The sequence below is a fragment of the Phycodurus eques genome, chromosome 19 (assembly GCF_024500275.1).
Source record: "Phycodurus eques isolate BA_2022a chromosome 19, UOR_Pequ_1.1, whole genome shotgun sequence".
Classification (NCBI taxonomy): domain Eukaryota; kingdom Metazoa; phylum Chordata; class Actinopteri; order Syngnathiformes; family Syngnathidae; genus Phycodurus; species Phycodurus eques.
The window spans coordinates 5,144,611-5,159,843 of NC_084543.1; the positions used below are offsets into that span (position 1 = coordinate 5,144,611).

General features: G+C 40.8%; 1 protein-coding gene across 1 annotated transcript; it reads right to left on the reverse strand.

The window, feature by feature from the left end:
* Positions 1–1,344: 1,344 nt before the first annotated feature.
* On the reverse strand, positions 1,345–14,019 carry tdrd1 (tudor domain containing 1). Its single transcript, XM_061664011.1, has 24 exons — positions 13,954–14,019; positions 13,838–13,875; positions 13,689–13,743; positions 12,835–12,949; positions 12,695–12,761; positions 12,519–12,599; positions 12,269–12,448; positions 12,046–12,189; positions 11,315–11,480; positions 11,169–11,246; positions 10,870–11,046; positions 10,563–10,670; positions 10,296–10,466; positions 9,877–10,134; positions 8,551–8,682; positions 8,357–8,464; positions 8,129–8,296; positions 7,005–7,319; positions 5,906–6,022; positions 5,700–5,831; positions 4,648–4,818; positions 4,223–4,582; positions 1,588–1,631; positions 1,345–1,450 (listed from the first exon to the last, which is right to left on the reverse strand). The coding sequence occupies exons 1-24, from the start codon at positions 14,000–14,002 to the stop codon at positions 1,379–1,381; spliced, it is 3,306 nt and encodes a 1,101-aa protein (XP_061519995.1). The 5' UTR covers positions 14,003–14,019; the 3' UTR covers positions 1,345–1,378.
* Positions 14,020–15,233: the final 1,214 nt, after the last annotated feature.

The window sequence follows — 15,233 nt, forward strand, 5'->3', positions numbered from 1 at the left end:
GAAAATCCCAGTGACGAGACACAATGGTGGCTAACAACAGGCCATCCTGTCCTCTCCAAATTCTAACTTGTTTACGTGTGCGGAAAAAAAATGTGTTTTGCAACGCTACCCCAATTATATATTTGCATCTTATAAATTAAAAGAAAAAAATGTTAATCGCGCCCCCTTTGCGCTTTACTTTCTGCATGGCCGCTCTGTCTTCCCAGGTCAAGTCAGATTAAGAAAGGCCCAAAGGTTGTGTGACCAGCCGAGCTTTAACTCAAGAGCCCAAACAAATTGGAGCACGTCGGCCTGTTTAAGTACAAAGTTGGAAAAGCATAGAATTCCAACTGAACTGTACCTAGCAAATCATTGGCAAGACCCCACCCTAGCTTGGCTCTGCTCACCATGCATACCACCACCCGCACTGTCTATTCCAGTTTTATTAACCTCTTTGTTCCTAAAGTTTGCTCTTTTGGCGGATCTTTTCACATTTTTACCCCAAACAACTGGAACACTCTGCCACGAAATTCACCTCATTCATATCAGTATTGCTTAAAAAGTGAGTGAGGAATACTGTGCACGATCGTCGCACCTGTTTTTTTGCCAGTTATGAAACTTGTATTCATCATATGCTAAAATGTAATGTATTATGTAAATATGTAACTACATCATATTGTAGTTTGTGTTTTGGGATTTGCTTTTACTTTGAAGTTTTACTGTCTGCAGCCACAATGCTTTAAAATTCTATGATAATGTCAAGTTCACAGACCTTGTCAATTAAAACTGAGCATTATTCCCTTTCTAAACGATTTTTGATGAAGCTCCTATATACAGGGAGTTAAAATAACTGTTACATTGCAATCCCCCAGTTTGGTTTAAAGCGAAAAAATGGCTTTTTAAAATGCATTACCGGTTCAAACTAATTTGTCTCTACTTACCAAAGGCTTGTCAAAATCCACTTTCCATGAACTGCTGGAGTGGGTTCCCCCCCTGCCCCCCCTCCTGCTGGCTTCACACACCTCTTTGCTTCCACTATGATCCCAAGCACACAGGACAGCTGTTACCACCTCACCGGGCCCGCCCTACCCTCCCTCCACCTACACCGGTAAACCCTCCCAGCCCCTTTTAATTTTGTTCGAGTGATGTGCTATACTTGGAAATAAGACAATGCAGTACACTGACTTTTGAGGAAACTTTTATGCAAAACAAATGAACAACCTAAAAGGGTGATAAGGTCCTAACAAAAGGAAGCCATGGTAGCGCAGCTCACTTACTACAGACATGCAAATATTAAAACATAAAAAAGAAAACCCTATCCTAACATAAAACAATAAAATAGGTCAACAGTTAGTACAACTTTGATAACAACAGCTTTGAAGTCTGCAATCGTTCAACACTACTTGCTTGAGGAAACGCGCAGCTCCATCATCTGCTCAATACGCACAATCATCTGCTCCAAACGGTCAATCTGCGGGGAAAATATATGATTCTAAAGATATGACTTGTTTTGGGAAGTTTGTACTAAATAACACAAATATACACAACACATGAGAGAGCTGCTTAAAAAAAAATGTTATGCTCAAATTGGTGAACAAAAGCTCCAACCTTTGTCTCCAGGCTTTGGCAGCAACATGCATGGGTCTGGGAATCTGGAATAAGGGAGTCAAAAACAGGAACTAAATTTTTTTGTTTATATCAGAGTTAGGGAACCTTTTTCCTGTGAGTAAATTGCAAATCACGATTCTGGACATTTATTGTGGTGGTTCTCAACTGTTGTCAGCCTGGACCCACATTTTCTTACTACCTGCGACGCACTTTAATAGAAGAAAAACAAACAAAATGTATTGCTCAAAAATAGCCTTGAAAAAATGTACAGTGGATATAAAGTCTACACGTCGTTGTTCCAATGCCAAAGTTTTGTGATAAGAAAAATTAGACCAAGACAAATTATTTTTTAAAATAATTCAATTGTGACAAATATATATATTTTTAATTTTGATAATTATGATTGTCGGGTTGCACAAGTGTGCACACCCTCTTATAACTGGGGATGTGGCTGTGATTCAGAACCACTCACATTCAAACTCGTTCAATGGGAGTCCGCACACACCTGCCTCTGATTAGCACCAAATAAAATCCAGATGTTCAAGTAGTCTTTTACATTTTTTACATCACCAAAACAAGGCATTTGAACAGGGGTGTGTACTTTTTATATCCACTGTATATCATATTTTGAAAGCTAACTACGCGTGCATTCATATCTTTCATAGCACCTTACTAAGTAGCTTTCTTGTCCCTGCATTATTTTTCTTGTTTTAATCATCATAATACAAAGTTATATACTTAAATACAATACTCATAAAGGTAAAAAAAATATATATTTATTTTTACAAAACAAAGTGGCCCCTTGTTTTCATGTCATTAGTGTTACTATTTGTAAAAACCTTTTATATTTAAAAAAAAAAAAAAAAAAAAAAAAAAAAAAAAAAAACTGCTGCATCCTTGTAAACATCTTGGGGCAAGAGGTCATTGTAGGCGTATTCATTTAGAAAAGCACATGTTAAGTAGGCACCTTGTCTTCATATGTTGACAATTTTAAGAATTAAATTTGAAGTGAGGATTTAAGATGTGTCACTTGTGGTAGGGGGATTATAGTAAGGCGAAAGGACATTTTAAAATAATTGATAAAACTGAATGATTAGCTCATATATTTAAAAGTATGCCTTTTCCTGCAATGTCCACCAACTTGAATAATCCATCTTGTCTGTAGATTTGTCACCGATGTTGCTGTTCTGGTTAGCAACACCAGCGACCAGTAGGTAACACCAGTAATCCCTTTCCCCTAAATAAATAGGTAATTCGTTCAAAAAAAAAAAAAAGGCATTTACATTTCATTACCGCTTCAATATTGTAACCTTACTTAACCTTGCCATATATTTAAAAAAATAATAAATAAAAAGTGCTGAAAAGCAAAGCCTCAACACTTCAGACAGAATGCAGAGCAGCCTACCTTAAAAACAAACTTAATTGACACAGAAAATCAAACACACACAGACATAACACAAATGTTCTATTTTATACATTCAGTTGTATGAGTACATCATCCAACAACTTTTTTTTTTTTTAATAAGCTGTTCAGTCAGCTATTTTATACTCATACCTGGCTTCCTTTTACAAATGAATTTTAGTAACAGGTTTCCTCGTCATCAAATCCATCAATTTTAGGCATCTTTTGGCCCTGCCTACATTTTATTAAAAGTTTTGAAGTGTGAAATTGTTAGAGGTGAAATTAATTATAACGTTTGAAATATCTTCTGTTGTGCCATTACCTTCACATTTTGTCACTGGCGTTACTTTATGGCATATTGGTATTCTGGCATCAGATGTGCCCAGTATATTTTTTTTTTGTATCTAGCTAACATTTGGAGCATTTTTTAGTGAATATTCTAAGGATATGAAATTTCAAATTTGAAGACTCAATGCAAATTATTGCTAAAGTAATGTAAAAAGGTGAAAGACAGAAATTGACAAATGTCAAACATTGTACAAGTACATATTTAAACTTAATTCTATTTTTAAGGTCTAAATGTCTAACATTTTTCTTTCTTTGATTGAATTGGAAAACTAAATAGTCCAATTTCAATATCATGCAAAAAAACTTTAAGCTGTAATTTATGTTGACTTGTAATGGTAAGTAGTTAACTGTTATGAGATTGTTTCATCTATTTAAAAAAATTATAGAATAACCCATGTAGCATTAGACCCTAAGTATGTAATATTCCAAATAAAACATTGACCTGAGATGCCTTAAATATTCTACTTTAGAGGGGGTCCTTCAGTTGTAATGGAGTTCCGCTTCTACAGCGGCGACGTAGTATATCTTGAATTTGAAAGTTGGAATGAGTCGTAGTCTACCAGAAACCCATGCTATCGCATTGCTTATATTATAACCACGGTAAATATTTGTAGGAACAACTCCCAATCCAATGACAAAACGGTAAATACGGCGGTAACTGAGCTTGCATTCTTGTGCCGCGTGACAATGTATTCTTAAGCCTACGTACAAAAATTTATTGCGCAGTTACCCCAAAACAACGGATGTCGCTACCTTTTTAATTTACCATTTTTTACTAGCTGTCCAAGACTAGCTCATAATGGGGTCCACGAACCACCAGTTGAGAATCACTAATTTAGTAGATAGCCCGCTGTAAAAAGGCATTGAAATTCAAACTTGACCCACTCTTCTGGAGCTCCGCTGCTGTGGTTTTTATCTGGTGTGTGTTGTTGGGGGTCAGCTCAAGACTTACAGCTGGCCCAGCAGCCTCCACTGTATTTTCCACACTCTTATGTACGGCAGGTGTCATTTGCTCAGCCTTGGTGGCTGCGGACTGGCTGTGAGCACTTTGGACTTTATGGCTTTCCAATGCGTCTATGATCAGCGCGGTGACGTGGACCCCGCCCTTCTCGGCGGGCAGGGTGACTGTAAGGATGTTGGTGAAGCCGTCGAAGGACAGCACGGTGGCAAGAATACCATCCAGCATCAAGCTGTGGAATATCTGCAGCACCTCTGGTGGCCACTCGGCAGGAAAATGCTCCCTGCCTGCGAGGAAGAGGCGATGGTCTCAATACCGCCAAGTTTCAAAAACAATGCCCGACCCTACTTACCAGTCAGAGCACAGCGGGCTATCGTGAAGGGGAGCTGCAGCAGGTGCTCGGGTATAGACAAAATGCGGGAGACTGACAACTTTTCAGTGTTGCCATAGTCAGCGTAGATGACTGCTACCTCATTGTTGTCGCTCACCTCCACAACCACAGCACGGTACCAGTTGTCATCCGCTGGTTAAGAAAAAAAGACTTTCGTGAATATGAATGTAGCTTTTTAGGCATATCAATGTATCTGTTAATCCAGCCCTTTTGTACACTGACAAGAATTTAGTCACATTCACACCTATGCACAATTTTGAGTTTGGATTAACCTAACGTATCTGAGAAAAACCCTCAGATGTTAACTCCCCACAGGAAGGTCGGAACCAACATTTGAGCTCCAAACCTTATAACTGTGAGGCAGAAGTGCAAACCACTCATCACTGTGCTGAGTTTCAGTAAGTACATTCCAGTGTATTCAATCATTTTCATCAAATTAAAATGTATCAAGCTGGATGTAAAACGTCAGAAAGAGAGCTCAATCCAAATAAAACGTATGGGAACACATCCCTATTTTACAGGTTCAGACAATTATCAGAAGAGTTCACAATTTGTTGCTGCATATTTCTGTATCACTGGAAGGGCAAGATGAAGTAATTAGTCTTATTTCACTTAACACGCCTGTTGCACATACTGAAGCATTTTTTTACCCAGTTTGCTTTGTCACAAAAGCCTGAAAACTGACACTTCACACACCTTTACCTGCCTTTTCACAGAAGTGCCCTGAAAACGCCATTAAACTGGACCCTGTTGTTAGCCGGCCTGCGGAATGCATGCTAGGCTGATTGCATGTCGTGTTTAAACGGGGGCCGCTCCTAAGCTCGCCTGTGCACACGCTGTGTAATTACCTGCGTATGCACGAGCAGACACAAAATTACCAGCTTAGAGCACCAACTGCAGGTGGGGTCTCAAGTCAGTCAACATGAAAAGTGGATGCTTGAATATTTTTCAAGGACCAGAAATGTCATTTTTGTTAAAACAGCCAACAAATATTTTGAATGTGTGTTCTTTACCAGTGAACTGGGCGCAGCAGGCGGCCCCAGGCCTGAGTTTCTTCTGGTCAGTGCATGAGGACAAAGTGGCCTGATTGCTGTTGCACAATGTGGCCAGCTCCAGCATCATCTCCTGGAGCTTCTGCTGATCCACTGCAGCAACAACAGCAGGAGGTCAAAGCAAATTTGAACACTTTATGGTCAGAATGAGATTTAGGTGTTCTGACCCTGGTTAGGGCTGAGCAGATAGAAGAGGGAAGGACTGGTAACAGCTGCGATGTAAGGCTTGAAGGGCCCAGTGGTGGGCAGTTCTACTGTCTTCCAGTCCACTGGGAAGGCTGGACCTGCAGGAGGAGGGCCACATTCTAATCATGATCCTGAATTGTCAATCATTCCTTTTATTTAAGCAGTGCTTCTCAACCGGTGGGTCAAGGACAGGTAGTAAAGAAAAATGAGAGGGGACCTTCAGTCATATGTTTTGAGGTTTTGAATGATGCACAATGAACAAGTTTGCTGAGTGGTGTAAAAATATGTCATGTGACACAGCACGCTCAGTTAGCGGTGTATTTACTGTTTTTCATTGGATCGTCTCATTTTCGGCTTAAGTGTTTTTCTTTCAAATTTATTGTAATTCTGACTTCAGTACTGCATTAGCATAGGTCAGTGATAGACGAATGCGGCTTCCAACTTGCGCACGATTTCGAGTTAGCTTGTCGCCGTAGGAGCAGAAGAACATCGTACATTGAGGACCCACAGACACTTAAATATTTAAAGTGCATACCAGGTTGGACACTTATTTGACAAACAGCAATATTTTGATGATTGTGTCAAAATGTTTTTTACTAGGGGTGTAGCAGTACCTGTATTTCCTAAAAAGAAGAGCTCAGTACCAAGATCTGTGAAAATGTGTGGCCATATTTTGCGTAATTGTGCTATTTGTATTACAGTGGACCCCGCTATTCGCAGGGTGTAGGGACCAGGACGGACTGCGAATAGCAAAAATCTGCATATAATGTATGTTTGATCATTTTAAACATATTTTAATAAATGTAGGTGTGTCTAAAGTGTGATAGATGAGAGGGGTAAAACTAAGTTGTTTTTTTTATATATAGTGTAGATTTTCACCTATTACGCATAGGTCTCGACTCTTGAGCGTATCGCCCACGATAAATGGGCGTTCACTCAAAGGCTATGTTTGAACAATGCATTTTCTTTATTGCTCTCAACTTCTATAAAACTGTCACAATGCGGCAACAATAGGAAGTGTGGGTCACAGGATGACAAAAGTTGAAAACTACACTTAAGAATGCTGATACTCTCGCTGACCTGATGGCAGCAACTCCTCTGTGGTCATCTGTTTGGAGGCTTTCGTTTGGCTGCGCTCCGTCTCTCGTAGGCCCTCTCGCTGCTCAGCCCCTGGAGATGAGCCTGAATGTGCCTTTTGGGGAATTTCTCCAGTACATCTGGCAAGGAGATTCGAGATGAGACCAGCTGCGATGCTACGCCCTCTGCACTCCAGCTCCACGCCATATCCCTGTTTGCTGACAGAAAAGACGCGTGCGGACAGCTTCTCGCCAGCCACTTGCGTTTGGAACCAAAAGATGGCTTCTCTGCTCCACTCTGAACCCACTGGCTCCACACCTTAAAGCAAACATGCACACAAGAACCATTTTGTGGAAATTTCATGAAAACCGGAACGATATCATGATAAAATGTTTACAGGGGTTTTATTCTTCAGAATTTGCTTCACTGTGGCTTTCCTTTCATCCGTATTCTTTCACTCATCCAAGTCCAGGTAGCAGAGCTAACAGAGCTGGCTTCATGCAACAGTTTATAAAAAAGAGGCACGGAGTGAGATGTGGAAATATGTTGCTCACACGGCTAACAGTAAGGGCAAGTCGAAAGATCGTCTGCAGAGCAACACAGTGGAGCCAAACAGCTCATTAAGCGGGATCATCTGCGTTCAAAGAGCGAAAGGTTAGCAAATGTGACTCATTGAAATGACGGCCCTTCAAATAGTAGCCTAACAAGTGTGAATTACTTTGCGATGAGCAAACTCGTGCCCCACTGGCCGCATTTGTTGAGACAATCAATAGTGTTGTTTGTCGATGACCGGAGTCAAGCACTAAGCAACCTCTCAACTCTGCGGCGACACAATCATTTAAGACTGCTATCTAAGTATATCAGAGGTGGAACGATTCACAAAATCCGGTTCGGTTCGTATCTCAGTTTTATAGTGTGGTTTATGGTTCAGAATGCGTCGACTTAAGAAAATCACCTGTTTTGCATATTTTACATTATCATTTTCTCATCTTTGTTCATTTATGCCAGCAGCGCTTAACAGGCAGAAAAATTTAATACTTTTCCATGCATCTTTGTGTGACGGAATGACAGAAGTTTGACACTGCTTCTCCTGCCCTGTTGTGTCCAAAGAAAGGTAATGTGTTTACCTGAGAGAAAGCAGCGAACGGCCTGGAAAGGCAGCTGAAGGAGTGGAGACGTAATGGAGCAAAGGTTCCTTCTTTCCACTTCCATGCTGTAACCATAGTCCACAAAGTTCACAGCTACCCTGTCTTCAGACTGACTGTTGACCATCGCACGGTACCAGACGCCGTCACCTGAGGAACAAATGTGTGAGCAATATACACAACAGTAAAAAATTGTTTTGGTCGAAATACCTGGAAACATGGCACAGCAGGGTTCCCCAACTTTGAGTTCAAAAGCCACCGCATCCGCCTCACAATGCTGCTTCACCTCAGCTGCGAGCTCCACCATTCGCTGATTAACTAAAAAACATACAGAATTTCCAAACATTACATTTCTGTGCCTTGCGGTCAAAAGAAACTTGATTTATCATCACAAATGTGCATACCTGCAGGATTGTCAATGTGGCAGAAAAACTCTCCAGGGTTGTTGACGATAACGGTGAACAGCACTACTGGCTGGCCATCAGTGGTAAGCTCAACTGAGGCCCACGACAGAGGCTCGCATACAGGCAACGGCGCTGAGGATGACATCAATGATGACTAGAGGCGCAGCAACTAATTGATTATTAAATTAATCAACAACTCTTTCCCTAATCGATGCATCATTTGTTGTTGTTTAAATTGAAACAGTCCAAATGCTCAGAATTTCAGCCTCTTTAAAGTAAATACTCTCAGATTTCTGTAGTCCTCTGTGAAAGCAGACTGATCATCTTTGTGTTTTATCAAAATAAGACATTTCCAAACATTCTACCTTTGAAAAGAACGATCAAAATTTGGGCCTATTTTCTGACATGCTACGGACCAAACTAGTAACTGAAACCTAATCAATTTATGTTGGCGCATTTACTGCACTGTCAATTTGAAATGTCCTATTTTTGAATAATGGAATGTATATATATTTTTTTTTAAAAATGTGATTCATCGATTAATCAGGGGGAAAAAAAATAATAATAATAATAATTCAATTGTTAAAAACCGTTTGTGTTAGCCATCGTGGTACTAGCTATTTTCTTTTATTTAATTTCATTTATTACAGTAATGATTGGCTGGCAACCAGTTGGAAATACCACAAAGACACCGAATGGAAAGGGAACAGGAAGTTGTTGGCAGAGTGATACTGTCACATAGTGGCATTTGAGAATTAATCAGGCTTGGGTTTAGTTCAGTGTTTCCCAACAGTTAATGAGACAAGGTGCATACTGTACTATCCACAATGAAAATCTCACAGTGGACCACCAAACAAAAACAAATGATTATCTCACAATTTACTTACATATTTACTATTATTCTGTTGTATGAATAACAACTGCTGGATACAAAAGGTTAATTAAACCCTCTGCCATCTAGTGGATAAGTATTTATTTGTTCTTCCTGTCACCATACGTCGCTGACATAGATGAACAAAGATGCATTATATGTAGTAAGTACATTTTCACACTAATTAAGTGAAATAGTAGATCATTTCCCGCAGTGGTTTGAATCACTGGTGTAGTGTATAACAAGTGCAATTACGTTAGGATCTGCTTGGGAAAATTAATTTCTGTGTGTAATTGTTCAATTTTATTGCAAAGTACTTAATTCATTGTGTGGTAATTTTCTGGTTCTATAGTTTTCATCATAATTTGTATTTTTGCCATTACTGCAGTGATGTTCCACTATAAAGCCAAAGAAAAAACAAAACGGTTATGGAGATTCCAGTGTATTTGTCTTACAGGGTGGTTCTGGAGCAGCCTGCTCAGCCTGTGAGACGTTGTGGGCCTTAACAGGAAGCGGAGGAGGCGTGGCGTAACCAGCGGAGATGAGCAGCTCAGCGACGTTAGCCTGAGGGTCGCTGGCCTCGTCGATCATGGTGACGAGAGCTTTGCCCTCGTGCGCCCCTTCAATTCCCACATGCAGGATTCTGTTGGACACCCTTCTCTGCAAGGCCAACAGACACTCCTCAGACCAGCTCTCTCCAATAGGCTGTATCCCTGGAAGAATTCCAATGACAGATCTAGTCAGAGAATTACTGGAAGTTGTTAATTTCCCAAAACACAGCACCCTATGCAGGAGCACATTAATGACCAGCAGGGGGTAGCATATAACCACAAACTTCGAAGAATTCATAAAGAATTACTCTAAAGGTCTTAACCTGCTAGACCACAAGGCATGGCCTGCATCGGCGAGGCGAGTAGTGACGAGTTGATGGGTTTCAAGTGGTCTATATTCACATCCTCAGAATTGCCGAAATCAATGTAGCCAACACAGACGCGCGTTTCTGAGGAGTACGCCAGCACTTTGGCCCGGTACCACTGCTTGTCTTCTGGAAGACCACAATCAGGCCACAGAGGATATACAGTAGTGACAACCACGATGTCCAATTGCGGTGCGTCAAATGTACAGCACATGAGTTTGGTACCTGAGAACTGTGCGCAGCAGACGGTGCCGGGTGCTGGTCTGAAGTTTTGGGGTGCAGATGCCTGACTGCAATGTTGCCTCAAATTCACCTGCAACTCCTGAATCACGCCTGTCAAGTTGAAGATCGGTCTCAAAATTCATTGAAATGCCATTCATCTGTTCCATCTTCTCCGCCAAAAAAAAACAAAAAAAACATTTTTTTCATGTTTTTCAATAAAGAAAAACATTTATAAGAAGTTTTATAAAGTAATTACTGTACGTACTGTAGTTTAAGTTTGTTTTTCTTGAGTTGCGAGAGAAACACTGACCAGCATTCTCCACCTTCTGCACAATCATGTTATCAGGTGACTCGAAGTGCGTGACCACGATAGAAAAGGAGTCGCCCACTGCCTGCGTGAGAGGCTCGGGTGGCTGAGCCCATCTGTTGTCGTCCTTCCCCTGAGATTGGCGCTTGAAGTTTTGCAAGGAAGCATCCAGCATGGCAACTATGGGGAAGCCCCATAAGGATACAGACACTGTCAACTTCCTGATAACACAAAAATCTTCACAACTCCACACCAACTGTGGAGACAACAAAAAATAGAGAAAGGGCATAATGCAAGCTTACTTATATCTTGCACTGTTGGTGAACTGACTGTTTTCTTTACAAAACCCCGCTCGATGAGGAATGAGCTCAGACGCTTTCCTAAGAGAAGATTTGTAAACATCATTATGCCACAAAGCGTACTTATTTGGACTTCAACCATACTGTACCGATGGAAAGCTCGATGTCAACGGCTTGTGCGTGAACATTATCCACGGTTTCCACCAGCCTCACAGCCAGGACCCTGTCAGCCAGAAACTGTTTCACGGCTGAACAGCACTCAGCGGACCAGCTGCCATCCAGCGGCTCCACGCCGGCAACGCGACACTCCATTGCCTGAGGGGTATCGTTTAGAAAGTTCATGTCAGCTTTACTGTGTACCGTCACTGCGCACACAGAGGAGCTGCATAACAAAATCTGCCGATACAAAGCTAGTAATGCTCTCAAGTTGACTATGTAATCAGGACTACATGTGCCATTACACCAGTATTGCAGTGATTCCCAACTGCTGTGCAGATTTCCCCTCACGGGACAAATGAGGTGTCTATCTGACCATCTAAATTATCCAATTTCGCCTAATTAGTATTATTGTAGTTTATAATAATGTGTACTTTTTCTTTTCAGTACTATTTTCAGTACTATTGTCACAGAACAATATTTTGTGGGCTTTGAAAGATCAATCAAAATGCTCTTAAATAGCTGGCAATATGGGGAACTAAAGCTTTGAAAATCGCTGCCAGTGAATGGGTTTGTGGTTGAAACTATTTCTATAAGCAATTATAAACAAATATTTATTACTCCAGTTACTTGCAGTTTTTGCACTATTCCTGGCAGGATTTGGTGCCGAGCCGCTGCGAATTGCGGAAGTTTGACTGTAGTACTTTTTTTTGTGTGTACTAACACAAGGATGAAACAGCTCAAGGTCAGCAGGCAGGGGCCTGATCCTGTGCATTGGAACGTCTTCCTCATTTCCATAGTCGATATAAAGCATGCGCGCAGTCCTTTTGTCAGCCGCCAACTTCTGGACCAGGCCTCGGTACCAAATCTAACCACGACAAAACAGAAGCAAAAGGATGTGCATTAGAGCAAACACTCATGTTACTCTGCGAGTGTTCTCCACTTACCAGATCGCCAGAGAACTGGGCTGTGCAGACCTCTCCAACACGTGGGACATAAGGGGGTGAAGAGGGACAGCTGGGGGACTTCTGGAGCTGGCTGCTGATGCTCTGCAGAATCTCCAAAAGCTCGGGGCTTTGGACAAGGAGGAAAAATCTCCCAGGGTTGTAGAACTCAACAACAGATGCCTAAAATCCCCAAACAACCAATACTTAACATGCACACAAATTATAATTCTTGACATTTTGGTGTATGTACCTGAATATCTGTTCCCTTATTAATATTAATGGGATGCAAGTCCTTCAAATACACCCGCGGGGCTTCCATTGCATCTTTTTGCTTTATTTCAAGGAGAAAGCGCCATCAGTAAGTAAACAAGATCAGTATTTGTCTGACTGTGATGCATAAATGTGGAAGGCCAGACCTCTAATTACCTTTGAATTCAGAATGTTGTTGTTCTTCAACAATGTTAGCAAGGCAGCGGTCTGGTTCGGCTTCTCCCTTCAAAATTTAATTCAAGTGAAGAACCTTTTAGTGTTATGAAATCGTATGTTTACAGCTTAAGTTGGCTTACTTTGCAGGTTCCGGATTGGCAGGCGCGCACATCTGTCTGTGCCCCTTCCAGTCTTCCGACTGGCAAGTCACTGAGCAGTATGTTGCCTTCTTGCAACGCGTACACCGCAAATTCCCTGGCAGATCAACATAATATTACACTTGAACATTTTATGTACTGATCAAGTAACAAGGTGGGCCAAAAGTAGGCACACTTTCATTTTCATTCAATTTTGCTATATTTACAGGTTTTTTTTCTATTCACCTTTTCCTTTTTGATCTCTTTCAGTTGCTTTTTAACCTTTATTTTTTTTTAGGTTTTTAAATCTTTCAACTCCTTTTCACATATATAATTTTATTTCTATTTAATGTTAATCTCGTCTGTTTTGTTGCTGTTTGTACATCACTCTCACGTTCAAAGAATCCAATTAATCCCCAAAAAAGTATTGCATCTTGACCTCTGTCCTACATTTCCTGAAGGCAACCTTTCTGCCTTCCTTTCTTTGTTCCTACCTTCCTTCCTCTGACTCCTGCTTTTTACTTGCCATTTTATTTTCCTTCCTGTTCTTCCATCAGACCCACTTTTTATTCCTCCTTCCTTCACTTAAACCTACTTTTTTTTGCTTTACTTTCTTCCATCGCACCTGTCTTTAACCCATGCATCCTTATATATTTGCTTCCAAATTACTTTTCTGCCTTTCGTTGTTACCCGACTAATACTGCGTTAAAATCCACTTTCTGTCCTTCACTCAAATTACTTGCCATTATTCAAGGTACATATTTATTTAAAAATAATAATAATTTAAAAAATAATAATAATAAAAAAAAGGTTTTAGCCCACCCTGAATAAACGTCACGCTCATTTGGCAAAATTACCTTGCTGACCACAAAAGTGGCAGAGGTACACAGGTGATGGCACGGCCCCAAGTGTCTGTATAGAGGAATAAATAACTTTCTTTTAGGAATTGACAGACGGACAGTACTGCGGAGTTAATTGTTTAAAGTCCATAATATGTATTGCATACAGCTGGTTTCTCCCCACTTGCTGGTGGCGAAATTGGCCCTGCAAAAGAGGAAAATTGGACTGAAGTCATGGCATTTGGTTGAATGTGAATCAAATGAAGGCTTGAAGGTTGTTTACCGGCTCCAGGTGACAACACGGCCGGCCTTGCGGGGCTATCAGCCGGCATGACGAGGTTAGGAAACGGACACAGGACCGGGCTGGACGACGGTTTCCGTAAGGGCAGGTTAGGCCGCACCGAGCTCAGGGAAAATTGGTTGTTCATGGCGAAAACGGGGGGTCTATAGTTACTAAATAAATGCATAAATACAACATTTACGACTTAAGTGATGAGCAACTTGCTAGTGAGATTAGCGCTAGTTTTATCCTAGCAATGACAAAGCAAAATTAGCAGCGTTAGCTTGTCGATGGGTTACTAATTGCTAACTTTGCATTTGATGATATAACACAATTAACACATTGTATCGACACAATATGCAACCACATATCGTTTGAAAATAGTAATAATTGAATATAACTCACAATTTTCAACTCATGGTCTTAATATGTCCAAGTTTGACTTTTACCTGAGCGCACGTGTGGGTGGGGGGAGGAACGCTCACTTAGCATGCGCAATGACACAAGCCGCTGATTGGTCAAAAAGTTCATTTTGTTTCACCTTCTGCTTGTGAGCTACCCTCAGTGACGTGCGGTCAGGGAAGGCAAGTGAGGCAGAGCCGCACTGCCCCCTGGTGGTCTTTCCTTTCTACTGCATGTGAATACTAAAACAAACCTTATGATTACATTAAATTGTTGCATTTTAGTTCTATGGTCCGTGCTTTACATTGATTTTCTTTTGAAATCCAAAAAAATCAATGATTTCATCATTAAAATAGCAGAATTTTGATATTCCCTGTTCAAATGCATACGAAGCGCATTTACAAGTCACGTTGCGTCATCGCCCCCATGACGCTTCAAGAGACCACGCACACATCCATTCAGGCAGGCTGTGATTGGTCCGTGGCGTCACACAAGAGGCATTGGTGTTTCCTCATTACATCACCAATAATATACGTTTTATCACACGTGTACTCCACTTACTGACGTTTAACAGACTGTCTAATATATTTAATGAAGGTGAAGGTATTTAGTCTTTCTAATCGACCAGAAAAGCCACTAAAAGTGCGCAGTGGAATCTGGTATGTACGGTGGCACAACCAGCATGTGGCAGTGTTGAGTTGAGGATTAATAGAGCTCCAGATGTCACGTGACTGACTCAGTGCCTCACCAATCATGAACCTCACTGCACGTCACTGTATTATTGTATTTTTACATTTAATAAATATTTGTTATATCGTATTTATGCTTATTTATTAATGTTTATTGTATATATTTTATAGTTTTTACTATCACAATAAACA